At 40.2% G+C, this 13,559-nt stretch overlaps 2 protein-coding genes and 1 non-coding gene across 3 annotated transcripts in view; all 3 read right to left on the bottom strand.

Annotated features, from left to right (window-relative positions):
* Window positions 1–4,168: 4,168 nt before the first annotated feature.
* cdkn1bb (cyclin dependent kinase inhibitor 1Bb) lies at window positions 4,169–8,721 on the bottom strand. The gene is made up of 3 exons (XM_008312227.3): window positions 7,897–8,721; window positions 7,551–7,684; window positions 4,169–5,732 (listed from the first exon to the last, which is right to left on the bottom strand). Exons 1-2 carry the CDS (start codon window positions 8,327–8,329, stop codon window positions 7,563–7,565), a joined length of 555 nt encoding a protein of 184 aa, XP_008310449.1. The 5' UTR covers window positions 8,330–8,721; the 3' UTR covers window positions 4,169–5,732; window positions 7,551–7,562.
* A 1,643-nt stretch (window positions 8,722–10,364) lies between these two features.
* yars2 (tyrosyl-tRNA synthetase 2, mitochondrial) overlaps window positions 10,365–13,559 on the bottom strand; it is a 3,428-nt gene continuing 233 nt past the window's right edge. The window contains 5 exon segments of the mRNA XM_017032830.2: window positions 10,365–11,179; window positions 11,596–11,766; window positions 11,875–12,030; window positions 12,254–12,421; window positions 12,992–13,559. The exon segment at window positions 12,992–13,559 is cut by the window's right edge and continues 36 nt beyond it. Coding sequence (XP_016888319.2) covers window positions 11,020–11,179; window positions 11,596–11,766; window positions 11,875–12,030; window positions 12,254–12,421; window positions 12,992–13,559 — 1,223 coding nt within the window. The 3' untranslated portion in view covers window positions 10,365–11,019.
* LOC112487181 (U5 spliceosomal RNA) lies at window positions 11,468–11,583 on the bottom strand. The gene has a single exon (XR_003050010.1). It is a non-coding gene; the product is annotated as a U5 spliceosomal RNA (small nuclear RNA).

Raw genomic sequence — 13,559 nt, 5'->3', positions numbered from 1 at the left:
AAAAGAAAATTCTGGATATATTCATTTGAATTGTGGGCCACTTTATTGCACATGAAGAGTGGAAAGTTGATGTATTTTTAGTCATAAACCCAAACATCAGTGCAGACAATTTTCCATTTAACTCAAGCAACAGTTTTCTCATCATTGGCCCTGATGAAAAGGACGCGATGTGACGTTTGCTGTGGTTGGTGTTGTAAGATGAATTTGACTGACTGGAAATATTGCAACACATGTTTTTGCAAATTTGACCAACAGTTGCATCACAATAAAATAATTACCAACACGAGGAATCCGTGTATTTGAACACACCCATGCTGTCATCACCATCTCTATAAGAAAGAAGAAAGAAGTCTTCTTTTGTGGGTTAGCAAACACTTAACACGTACATTTTTTGCACAACTTTTGTTACAAAATTATTACATGCAAACACTATTTATTGTATCCACCACACCTTAGCCTGAGAAACCAAAACGAAATCACCAAAGAAAGTCGTTAAATGCCACTGAAATATGTTACAAATGTACATTGCTGGTTGTTACCAATCCATTAAAATCGATGTTAGATCAGATCAAACATAATGTGTCAGGATTAGACATCGATGCGGGTAGTTTATTTCAAAAAGCAAAAATGACAAAAACTCACTTCTTCACAAGACCAATTAACTAGGAACTTGAAGCATATACTGAGCTGAGCACAGGAACAGACTTGACCAGGAACACACACCGACCAGAAACAATGATCCCACAAGGACAGAGTGAGGAAGAGAGGTATAAAGGGCACCAGGTGCCACCAGTGAGACTAATCACAGACACAGGTGAGTGTGATGACACTGATTACCCCACACAGCAGACAGAGCAGAAACAGGGAACAGACAGACCTTACATAATATCAGATAAAGTTCTTCTGTCACATCATCAGCAATGTTCAGTCGTCCTAATGTGACTTCTTTTGATGTTCAAATCAATGACACACAGCAATAAAAAAAAAATAAATTCCTGACACTATATACTAGGAAACAATGAAAAAAACATATGATAAAATGTCATAGAGACATGAAAGATGAAAATTATTGGAATTATTTCTAGACCATGTTTACATCTGATTGTTTTGCCCAAATGCAACTCGTATCTGATATTTTTATGACTGTGTGAAGAGCAGACATTTCCTCGAATCTGACCTGACCCCATGCATACAGTACGTACTCCGAAATCAGATAAGTACCTGACATTTTTCAACACTTCACCTTCTTCTTTCTCACTTAATCAGCAAAAGTTCAGAATTGGGCAACAAGACTTGTAGTCTAAATGTAACCTCTTTTTTTTTCCTGGAATCTACAGTTTGGTGGGCTCTGCCTCATCATATTAAAAACGCTGAGATAATGAAAGTGGACCGCACTGCAAGATAAGAGGGTAAGAAAGAACCCTGATTGAGAAGAGTATCTATCTGCTCTGCACAGATGTTTCAGTCGGACCTGCTGCCTCTGTTTCTCGTCCAAACGCATCTGAACTCATCTCTGAGCATTCCTCATGCTATTACTGGGCCAGGTACCGTCCTCTGGTCAGAGGAGCAGAGAGATAAAGGCAGAGCGAGTCAGTCAGCATGCAGAGGGCCTGCTTGTTTTCAAGTATCATGCTACGTGCTTGAGCTGATTTGCCTTGATAAAAAGATAAAGGCTCTTTGATAGGCTGCAGGTGCACGGCTGTAATGAGCATGACCACCACCCCCTCCTCCTGCTCTTCCTCCTCTCTTCCCTGAAAAATGCACTACAGATGCACATCTGCACATCTGTCATCTGAAGCGCCGCAGCATCGCCCTGACCTCTCCTTCCCCTGCCTGTCACTCATCTGCAAAAACACACACACATCCCTCAAAGGCTACACATCACACACCACCACATTCCAGAATCCAAAGCAACATCGCTGCATTTGTTACTGAATTAAATCATTGATTCTCCTGGCTCGTTAGAAATCCATCTGGACTTCTCCAGAAAACACCCAAACTCCACCTTCCCGGGGCATTCCACGTAGGGTGAGACAAACCCTCAGAGAAATGGAAAAATAAAGCAGGGATCCAGCCTGCGAGAGGCATCTTGGAGACAGAATGAAGCAGAGTGACAGAGATAGATGTTAGGTGTTTGTTTGTGGGCACTTCTTTCCCCGTATTCAGAGTCCAGGGTGCCAGAGGAATAGCTTGATGACGTGAGTTGTGGCCTGGGCAGGAAACGCAGGGAGGAACTTGTGGCTTTATATTAAGTGCTGGGGCGCTTTACAGGAAAAGATAACCTGTTTCTGTTGATGTAGCGAGGAAGTGTGAATTCTTGGCAGATGCTAGATGTTGCAGAGAGGAACAGGCCGCAGATGCCGTCCGCTTCTGATCAACCGGCTCGCTGGAATTTCCTCGAGTTCGGCTGTGGTTTTGTTGGGGCGACTGTGATGGAGTGTTACAGGAATGCTCTCAGGACATTCCTGCCACTGAATGAAAAGGTGCTTCTTCTACAGGCGGCAGTGCTGCACTGATACAATGACCACTTGATTAAGTCAGCCTGTTGGTTTGTGGTTTGTCTCTAATGACTGGCATTGTCAGACCTGATGTGATGGGTTTGATACAGTTCATATATTTGATTATCACATGAAATATTAATTTAATTTATAAAAAATATTATTTATGAAACGTTGAGCCATAAATGACTTTTTATAGTATTCACATAGAATGTTAAATTATATACATTTTCAATTATACAAATTAATTTAATGTCATTAATCAATTATAATAGTGTGTGAAGTGAACAATTATTGTCAGAAGTTTACTGCAACTTAAATTATATGTTTGTTCACACACACACACACATTTATACTTAATGAACATAAACATATATCATACAAAGTGTTGATCGGTAAAGTCGTGTGTAATTTTAATGACAGCTAACACTCGATATCACTGTTGCACACTGGGTCTTGGGATTGGTTTAAAAAATGCATTGCTGCCTCAGTACGTATGTGTAATCAGTCAACCAAACAGACACCTCGTCAACCAATCAGTCAGTCAGTCACTGAGCCACCTAGACGGGCAGTCAGTCAGTCAGACACCAAGTCAGTCAGTCAATCTGTCTGTTGTTAAGGCAGGGTGGAGGCTCATAGACAGGCCCTTTGTCTGAGCCCTGAAGCTCCAGACACAACAGTGGCCGGCCTCGGCCCCTCACAATGGCCCTCCACACAAAGACCCACACATTGGAACAATGGGTTGAGCACAGAGTGGGGGTGGATAGCCAAGCTGAGGTTACCCACCTGCACACTTCAGAATTACACCAACAGCACTGCCACCAAACGCAGCAACCTCCCATCCATCCAACCTGAAGAGCTGCTGCAGGTGGCTTCCTGTGGAAGTGGCACCAGGAGGAACCCCCAGTGAGTACAGCGAGTTCTGAGAAGTGTCGGCAGATGTGTCGTGACACAGACTGAGACACATGTACTAAGTTTACCGCAGGTCAAAGAGCAGGCTGTCATGGATTAACGCTCTGCTGTTGGTGGGCATCAATCATAGAGCAGAATTTTCTTTTTTTAAACTTCAAAATTAGGAAGTAATTTTGAAGTTTAAAAAAATTAGTAAGTAGTATTATTATTTGTTAATATTATTATTAAATCAATTATTAACAAAAAAATCTGTTCCATAAATAATAGAGAAAAATAAAATAAATAACATAAAATTGACTTTAGCATTATTTAAAATGTGAACAAAAAATTTACTTTTTGCTTGTATTGGGGATATATACACACACACATGCCATAAAAACTGACATTGCAAAATAATAAATTAAAATTCTGCAGCAGTGTTTTAATGTTGCAGCCAAGCTTTGTACACTGACCACAGATCACTTCATTTTTCCATAAAAGCTGTTCTCATATTTACTGAATCTTACTGGCTGAAACGAGTGGTCTGTTTTTCTCATTCTGCTCTTGATTGGTGGAGCAAAATGTCAATCATTTGCACAGTGTTGATTTATACTGGTTGTCCCACTGCAGTCTGCACGAAGATCTGCACTCTTAAAAATGTGTCACAACTGCCTGTTTCCACATGATCTGCTCGATGGATGTAGAAGTGTTTGTTTTCAAATAAAGAAAAGTGAATTAAGAAAAAAAAAACAACTTAAAAAAACAGTCACATGTCAGACTTTTTTCAGTTTTAATTTTCTCTTTTTAATTGATTGCAACAGATTTTATAACCACACATTACAAAATGCACATCAAATATTTTAATCAGGCTCAGTTTGCAACCTTATAAAAAAAACTACCAAAAATATGCTTTTACAAAATTATAATAAAGTAAATGCCACTTTGGGATAACCGTAATCAAAAAACCCATTTTTATTCTACATAATAAAAAAAGAAACTTGACATAAATAAGTTAGTATAATTTCTCAGTGTTTTTACAAAATTATGTACAAAAAGGTACATTGCAAAGATTTACACAAATACACAGGCATTGTGGCTGCATTTCTGAGACAGGCCTTTTCTTCTTTTCTTTCTCTAAATCCTGGTGTTCACTGATCTCTGAAGTGGAACCACACTTTGAGCTAAATAAAGGGAAGCTTTTAGATGCTCAAATTTGCATCATCAGCAGGCTAACAACATCGGTGAGGAGAAAATAAAAATACAAACCTCCTGGGAATATTAAATCTAAGTTATCACATAGTCATACAATGTGAAGTCAACTAAGAAGCAAAGGCAGTGTTGGCAACTACAGCAAAGCAACCATGTATTTGGTATTGTAGGACTTTCAACCTTTCAAAAAACAAAAACAACGTGTTATTCCGAAGGCTGTGAAACTAAGGGAGAACAGATGAATACAAAAAATAAATCTGTGCAGTTTGTATGTTTTTGTCCTTCAATATCCTCGTAACTCACAACTCCAGAGGAAAACATCATTACAATACAGCTGAGGTGCAGGACTAGTTGGAAAAAAAAAGCATGAGTTCAGCAAAGCACTGATCACAAATAAATAGGACACAGGACTTAAATTATTCCAACAGAAATATTAAATTTTAATTTGTTAAATTTTCAGGGTAAACAACAAAAGATCTTAAAGAGAGTCCTGCACTGACACTGAAATGACCAAAGAAAGGAGGGGAAACAAATAAGAGCTACATTTGTACCGTTCTTAGCTGGTGAGCAAGAAGGATGATGGAGTGAAGGGACACTGTCAAGGAACTGAAAAGGATTTTTTTTTTGTTTAGTTTTGAATGTTGCAAAAAAAAAGTGGGAAGAGGCTCTCAATGTCAAACTGCCTTTTCGAAGATAATAATAATAATAATAATAATAAACCCAACAGCATTTTGGAAACAAACTACACTGCAATTCTTCAAGTCAAATCAAAATTCACACCTTTTACACAAAGGATTTTTTTTTCAAATTATAAGGTTCTCTTATGTGCTACATATGGAGAAATATAATATAATATATATTTATTTACACACAGGTAGTAAAAAAAAAAACAAACAAAACGAAAGAGCAAAACAGGAAGTCAAACCTAATTGCACGCTGCTACATTGACTGCTTTTAGAGGCAGTAACTTTTAATCGAGTGCCACAAACTTTAGTGTTTCTATTCAGTGCTTCAACAGCGTCCTCCCCCACCTCCAAGGAGAGTTGATATGTTTCTGATGCTGTGTAGTTCCTCCTCCAAAACAATTGGCCAACACTGAATTTTCCCACATGGAAGGGGAACACACCGTCGGCTCTGTGGGACAAGAAAAAAAAATACAAGCTTAAGAATTATTTTTGAAACTCATCAGACAGCAGCAAAACATGAAAAACACAAACAAAGGAAACAAAAGTGGGGAACATGAGGGTTTTGGTTTGAAACATCATACAACACTTTACAGACATCATTGCTGACCAAAAACAGACACTTGTTAACATTTATAATTTAAATATGAATATTTTTTGCATAATTTTAATTGAAATTAACATGCATTAGATTTTTTGTCACAGCATTAAATGCCAGTAAATGATAGATTTGTGCATTATTGTTTGATAAAGATGACAAATGAACAACTACCTAATAAATCATCTTATAGTCAAAAGTAGAAGTAGATAAATTGGAAACAAACAAAAATTGTATTTTGTTGAGTTTCATTGATCATACCCTTCACAGCACCTGATCATCTGGTACTAGTTATTTAGAAATTACCTTAGGTGACATTTGTGTGGGTGTATTTCAGAGTCAAACTTGACCAAGTAAGAATTAATACAAAATGCATTTATGTGCATTTCACTACAACACCAAATTAATTATTCTTGTAGTATAAATATGAAGTAGGCTTGTGGTTTTGAAACAACAATTACCAGAGAGTAATACTATGTTTAAATACTTAAGGTAGTTATGAAAAAGAAATTGGGTTCACAAACAAAACAAAATGGCCTGTTTCCATACTACAACAATGAAAACTGACTTGTGTTGTTCCTGAATGATTAAACAATGTCACAGTTGTAAATACAACATACATTTAGTTTACAAACAACGATATTTGGGGCTAATACCGTTTCTTCTCTGCTACGTTTTTAACCAGTGAGCTTTTACAGCAGTTGAACACAGGGCTCCTGGTGAGCAGAGCTGTGCACACGGCACACAACCAGTGTATGGTTGTATGTGTGTATGTGTGTATGTGTGTGTGCATGTGTGTGTGCATGTGCATGTGCGTGTGTGTGTGTGCAGCTGTGACGTAATGCAATTTTCACTACGAGTAAAATGTCACATTCTAACATAAAATGTCTTAAAAAATATAAATCACATTATGGCCGTAATGGGTACAATTGCCCCCGATATGGTGACTGGATAGGGCAGAAGTGCCTCTAAGTAATATAATATGGTAAGTAAGCGTACGTACACGCGCGCACACGCACAAACACACAGAGAGTACGGCCCCTTCTGGTCCTGCTCTCTCTCAGCTCTGAGGGCAGTGGCTGCTGACGTGTTACTACTACACTGTTGTTCCGCACTTGTTGTTTACAGTTCTGTCGGAAACTCGCCCTCACCGCGGCACACAGCGGTTGTACCTAAAAAAAATACGTGTAAATTCTCAGCCATGTTTTTTTCCTCCCCCGTCATGTCCAAACTCACAAACTTCGGTTGAATAATCCAAGCTAAAATACACCAAAATGTCCAACTGACCGTGTTTTACACAAGTATTTTACTAAGTACGATTTTGACTGGTGCTGTAATGAATGACTGCGGTTTTTTGGGGTAAAACGCAAAAGCAGTGATGAATGTGTAGTTTTGCCAAATCCGCGTCGCGATGTCAGAAGCTGCAGCCGGGGTGAGTTAAGGATACCAGCAACAATGTTGAAACAATATGAACATGAATAAATAAATAACTGACTTTCAACTGGATTTACAGCTGGGTCTGGTGTGGTAAACAACAGCTGAAAGAGGCGGAGAAAATACTGTAGTACTCTGTTACTATATGCTGACGCTGGCAAACAAACTCACCCTGACTACGCTGCGCTTATAAACTATTTAAAGTACGTCTTAAAAAATAATTATCCACGGGCTTACCGTGTGTCGTCCTCACGTCAGTCTCTTGGGGCTATTGCTTTTCCTGGGTGTGTGTTCTGTAGAATGGCTCAGACTTGGACAACTGAGTTCATCTGAGCTGCTGTTGTGTGACCTCTTATTTTGGGCCGGGGCTTCTGCAAAAGCAAAGAAAAAAAAGTCACCGTCGTGCTGCAAAACTGTTTGTGATCCATATATTTGTGGCTATATTGAATGCTACTTAATTGAGGCGGGTGCAAAAATGCCACCACACGTGTGTGTGTGATGGTTTCTGCAAGCCTCAACCCGTCTACCTGCTGCTGCACTGGGGGTAAAAAAACAGAGAAAAAGTCGGTGTTCTTTTTTGTACCGTGACACGCAGCTCTTTTCCTCACAGGGATGCACTGCTCCATCTGCCCGTCAGACCTGTCGCTATCTTCGCCAGGAGCCACCAGCACACAATTATGATTTCCATTTAGATCCACATTGTTATTCCCAGCGGAGCAGACGCCCTTCTCCCTGCGGAGCGGCCGAGAGTAGAAACCCGGCAGGGCTCTGTAGTCTACTAACTCCCACTCCAGCATGTCGTTCACCAGCGGCGTGTTACTTGCGAAGTCGAAGCCCCACTTGGCTGAGGCAGCCTCCTCCATCTCCCGCATTTGTCCCTTAAAATCCGCGTTTAACTCTTCGGGGTCCCCCCTGCCAAAGAGATTCCTGCAGGCTGACGGCTTCGGGTGATCCGACACGCGGGCGTCCGTCCGCTCCAGCGTCGGACTACCGTTTGAAAGTCGAACATCTGACATTTTCTCGCCCAGACGAAAGAAGAACCCGGTTTCGCAAAAAAGCCGGGAGCGTCCAGTTTTTACGAAGGAAAAAACCCCCAAAAGGCTGAAAAAAAAAACAACGGCAACTATATCTCCCTTTGGCCGAGCGAAGATTTAGATGAACAGAGCTGTGTTCTGCAGGAGCTGCGCTGCAGACGGTAAGGACAACGCTGTCGAAGAGCCGAGCGATGTCCTCGTTGATCATCCAAAACACAAGTGCACAGAAGTCGGAGCTGCTGCTGCTGTCAATGTCCTGCCGTGCTGAGAGAAACTGCAGGCAAAGCTTCTCAGTACCCAATATGGCGATTGAGAGATGTACTTGGGATTGAGAGGGGAGTTTGACTTTGGGGGTGGGGGACGAGGAGGAGACGATTGACACACAGAGCTATTTAAATGTGAACGAAGGGCGCTCATTGGCCAAACAGACATAAACCCGCCCACCTCTCTTAAAGTGGATTTGCAAGTTACATCAAACGGGCATCGTCTTAACTAAGGTAGTTTGGAAGTTTCTTTTTTAATGAACCGTAGAATCTTTATCAATTGAATGAATTGAAACGCATTAAAAAAATTCCCCAAATAAAAAAATAAAGGCTAGTTCTACCTTGGTTGTATGGTTGTTTAATTCCTGGTAGGTGACAAGATACACACAAATGAGAATTAAAAATTGGGTATAGACCCAGGATTTAATTCCTACAATTTAGCTCAAAGCAGATATGGCTGCTTCCAGTATAAACGATAATAAAGACTGTGGTTTTCATTTTAAAAGCAATGTATTTTTCTTAGTGTCTAATTTTACAAGTCTAATGTGCATTAGGCTACTTTCTCTGTGGGAAAGTTGCTTTTGTTGAGATTTTCTCAAAAATATGAATATTAACTGCAACTCAAATTAGGAAGGATTTTGGCATAGTTTTTAAACAAAAGTGAAGTGTTGGCTTCTCCCTTCCAACCTCCACCAGGAGGGAGGGCGTGTGTGTGACTCAACTAGCTTAAAAATAATAATAAAATAAAAGGTATAAATAATTGAAAGGCTATTACAATGTTTTCCCCTCTCACATTTATAGTCTAGATCCCTACTTACACTTCATCAACATCAACATTTTAATTTTGATTTCCCATTTAGAGGAAAACAGAAAACACAAGACGGTTAGGCAACACAAATGAGTGGAGAAAGCATGTGACAAACAGCTAACGGCCTTTGTAGCGGTTTGGAATATGCTTAATATGACATGAAACAAAAAAAAAAAAAAATTCAAGGCGGCGTCTGAAGTGCCGCACCTGTCAATTGTGTTTGGAAGACACACAAGCGTGTGTGTTTACATTGTTACCAAAGCAAACAAGTGGAGAGGTTATATCTGGACACACATCTCTGATGTAAAACTATGGTATGGTCACAGTCAACTAAAAAGGCTCTGCCTCAACCACAGACTGCTTTGATCATTACACTGTTCACTGTCAGCCTACAAAAAAGTGTTTTTTATTTTCTAGAATTTTACAGAAAATTATCTCGGTGTAAGATAAAATTTTATACATAAAAAACAGCACAGCTCAAAATCCCTAAAATGATCTGACACCAAAAATTTTAAAAAACATTTTTTTAGAATTATAAAAAAAAATATATCAACCTTAAAATAAGGGACACTTGAGATCATATACAGTTAGAGTAAAGGTGTAGTGGATGACTCTCTGTTTCACAGGATCGATTCACTAACTTTACACACACACTGTTTCCAAAATGTCAAAACTCTCTAGGGATTGCCAAATGAGCAAAATAATCTAATTCAGTAAGTGTATCTTCATGACAAGGAATTTCCAACAACAATTTGAACCAGAGTGAGGTAAGTCCAGGTCAGAACAGAGCAGATCCTGTCCTCAACTTCACTCGCTCCCAGGGGAAAATGAAAAGAGCAGATGAACAACCGCAAAGCCACAATATTTTCACATTTAAGAGGTTACCAGTGTATAAAAACAGAGAAGAAAAACACGGAGGCATGGAGGAAGTCAGACGCGTTATAACTTACTGTAAAATATTTAATTGTGGTAAAATCGATTTTTTTTTCCTTTTAAGTTTGGGTTCATTTCCAACCATGCTTAATCTTAATTTGTACATTTTTAAATGTGAGTGAACATAGTTAAACTGTTACTGGTTTGTGTTTGTTTCTGTATGCCTTCAAATACACACTCCACTCACCGCTACCAAGAAAAACCAAACATGAATGCCTAAGAGTAATGTTTGACTAATGTTCACAGCAAACTAAAATAAACACTATGTAGTATAATTAGAAACATTCTGTTCACAAGAAATTATGCAATTTCATTTTACTCGGCTTTTATTTACCTACGGGGTCACGGCAGGTTATGGGCCTAAGGATACGTGCAGAACCCTCAAACTGAAACAATGCTGCCCCCTGCTGTTTTTTGAGCAGGTTTTCAGTAAAAAATTAGAAACAGAAAATGGTTATTAATCAAATCGTTTTTAATATGTTAACTTTAGATACGTGTCATAACTGTACATATACACATTGATAGGACAACCACAGGCTGTCATCGATGATGTCATCGACATCAAAACATGGGCCTAAACATCAGTCCACTCCATGACTATTCTCTGATCCCACATACAGTCAGTGTAATTTCCTACCTTCCAGTCCCTGGGACAAGCTCAGGGGACTTTAAAGGTTGAGCCACTTGATGATGTAAAAGTTCTTCTTGCCCACTCTGAGTAAAGTTAGTCCATTGGACAGGATGTGGATTTTGGGGATGAGCACTTGCTCAGGTTGGTCTGCACGACTGTGATTGAGCCACACTGCTCCGTCTAAAACCAGTTGATACCTGCACACAAAGACAGATCAAAGATGTTAAATAAGATTGGATTCCATCGAAGAAGGTTGTTTAAAGAATCAGCTATCTTTTTTAAAAAGATAGAGAAAGACATGCATCAGATATATAACTTATATTTGAGCATTGCAAAAATGTTCACGTAATAAAACGCAGGGCAGCAAGGGGCAGCGTGTGGGAACAGTGCCATGCTCAGAGCACCTCAGTGGCAACTTGGCAGCTGGTGGACTGGAGCCTGAAACCTTCCAGACACAAGTCTGCCTCCTTAACTACCAAGCAACCACCACTGATACCTAGGGTATCAAAAAAATTGAGAAAGACTATTGCTGTTCTTCTCCACGGAAATCTTTAGTTAAAATTGAAAGATTTGTACGATCCGTAGCGAAAAGAAGAGTCGATTTGATGCCTACCCTCTGGGTCCTTCTGGGATTGCATTAACTCTGCGGCAGGTGTCTATCACTGATGTCCCAGGTTCCAGCAGCATCTCATGGAAGGGAGCCTCCCTGAAGAGCTCCTGAAGCTCATCATCACTCATCTCCTCTAAGGCCTTCAGACTGCTGTTGTACAGTGCATTGGTACATCTGCAAAAAACAATACTAAATTCAACTCTTTTTTTCCACCACCTAATTGTGAGTTTAAGTTCACATTTTCTATAAAGTAAAATAATGCTCAGTTAGAGCCTGACTGACCTCTTGGCTGTTTCTAGACCCTCTCTGCCGTGGACCAGTTTGGTCACCTCTGCTGCAAGACGCTTGTGTGCGAGGCGTTTACTGGGATCCTCCCTCTGCTGCTCCATCAGCTTCTCCACCTCCAACAGGGGTATGAAGGTAAACAACTTGAGGTATCTGTGGGGAGGTATTTAGTAGGTTCATCAATTTCACTTTAGATTTAAAATTCCAATGTCAAACAGGTTGCACACAACAATCCCCAAAAACTTGCAAATTGCAAAACTAAAAACCGTTTTAATCAATTTCTTTAGAGTATCAGCTGCACAGCGTAACCACTACCATAAGTACCAGTGAGTACCAATAGGATTTTGTATTTATATTTTACTTAATCTTCACGAACCTTTCAACGCTGCTGTCAGGCAGTCTGAGAAAGTACTGGTACAGTTCAAATGGAGAAGTCTTGTCTCTGTTGAGCCACACTGCATTGCCTGCTGTCTTTCCCAGCTTGTCCCCAACAGAACTGGTAACCAGAGGTAGGGTCAGTCCATAAGTGTCTTCTCTTGTCATTCTGGAGATACAACAGGGTTTGAAGTGTTAAATTTGTAACGTGGGTATAAGATCAGCAGCATAATGCATTGAAGTGTTTTCAAAGTATGCTTGTGTTTTTGTGTAGTTTATCAATGAGTGATTATAAATATTTAAAAAGTTATACATTTTTAATTATTGGAATTGGGACAAGGGTCTCTATTGATAACAGTATCAACAGATAATTCACTCTGAAAGTCAGAGCTAATCACTATGGGAATCAGGTGAATATTTACCTTCCAATTAAACTATTGATTTATAAAGAATTATTGTAGCACTATTCTCTATGTCAACATGCTCTTTCAATACTACAGTGACACCTAATGCTCTTTATGAAAGATGGAGGGACAGTGTGATGAAGCAGTGGGTACAGCAAGGTCAGATGTTAGTATTCCAGCCAGGGTAATGTCCGTCCTGTGTTGTTTAAACTGGGAATCTGTATTCCACATTTTGCCTATTGTCAGATATAACCCACTTGGACCTAACATGTCACCTTAAACGGTTAAAAGTTTGGAGGTGAATGTGAATGAAACGGATCAGGATGGTGATTTACTTGTGAATATACTCGTGACCGGACATGACATTTCCCAGCTGGTCAGTGCCTCCGAGCTGTATCCTGCAGCCGTACACCTGGTTGAGGTGGTAGAAGTCATACGCCTGGAACACCTGGTAGGTGAACTCCGTCAGACTCATACCGTCTGGACTCTTCAGTCTGGACTGGACACTGTGTCTGCTGAGCATGGTGCCCATCCGGAAGTGTCGGCCGGCATCTGACAGGAAAGACACCACGTTCCAGTCTTTGTACCAGCTCAGGTTATTCAGCACAGTCACCGAACCGAGCTTTTTTGAACTATCGTGAAGGAGCAGTTCGTGGTTGGTAAAAATCCTCTGAATGCTCTCACGGATGCTCTGAGTGTTCTTCTCGGCTACATCCGCTGAAAGTCGCTCTCTCTCGAGCGCTTTCCCGCTGGGGTCACCTATTTGAGCCGTGGCGCCTCCGAGCACAGCCAGGACATTATGACCAGCGCTGCGGAAATGCAGCAGGCCGATGATAGCGAGCAGGTTTCCCACGTGAAGGCTATCAGCCGTGGGATCAAAGCCACAGTAAACAGTTTGAGGAC

Source organism: Cynoglossus semilaevis, chromosome 6 (genome assembly GCF_000523025.1).
Source record: "Cynoglossus semilaevis isolate Cse_v1.0 chromosome 6, Cse_v1.0, whole genome shotgun sequence".
NCBI lineage: Eukaryota > Metazoa > Chordata > Actinopteri > Pleuronectiformes > Cynoglossidae > Cynoglossus > Cynoglossus semilaevis.
The sequence above is the reverse complement of the archived record's forward strand: the minus strand, read 5'-3'. Positions and strand labels throughout refer to the sequence as shown.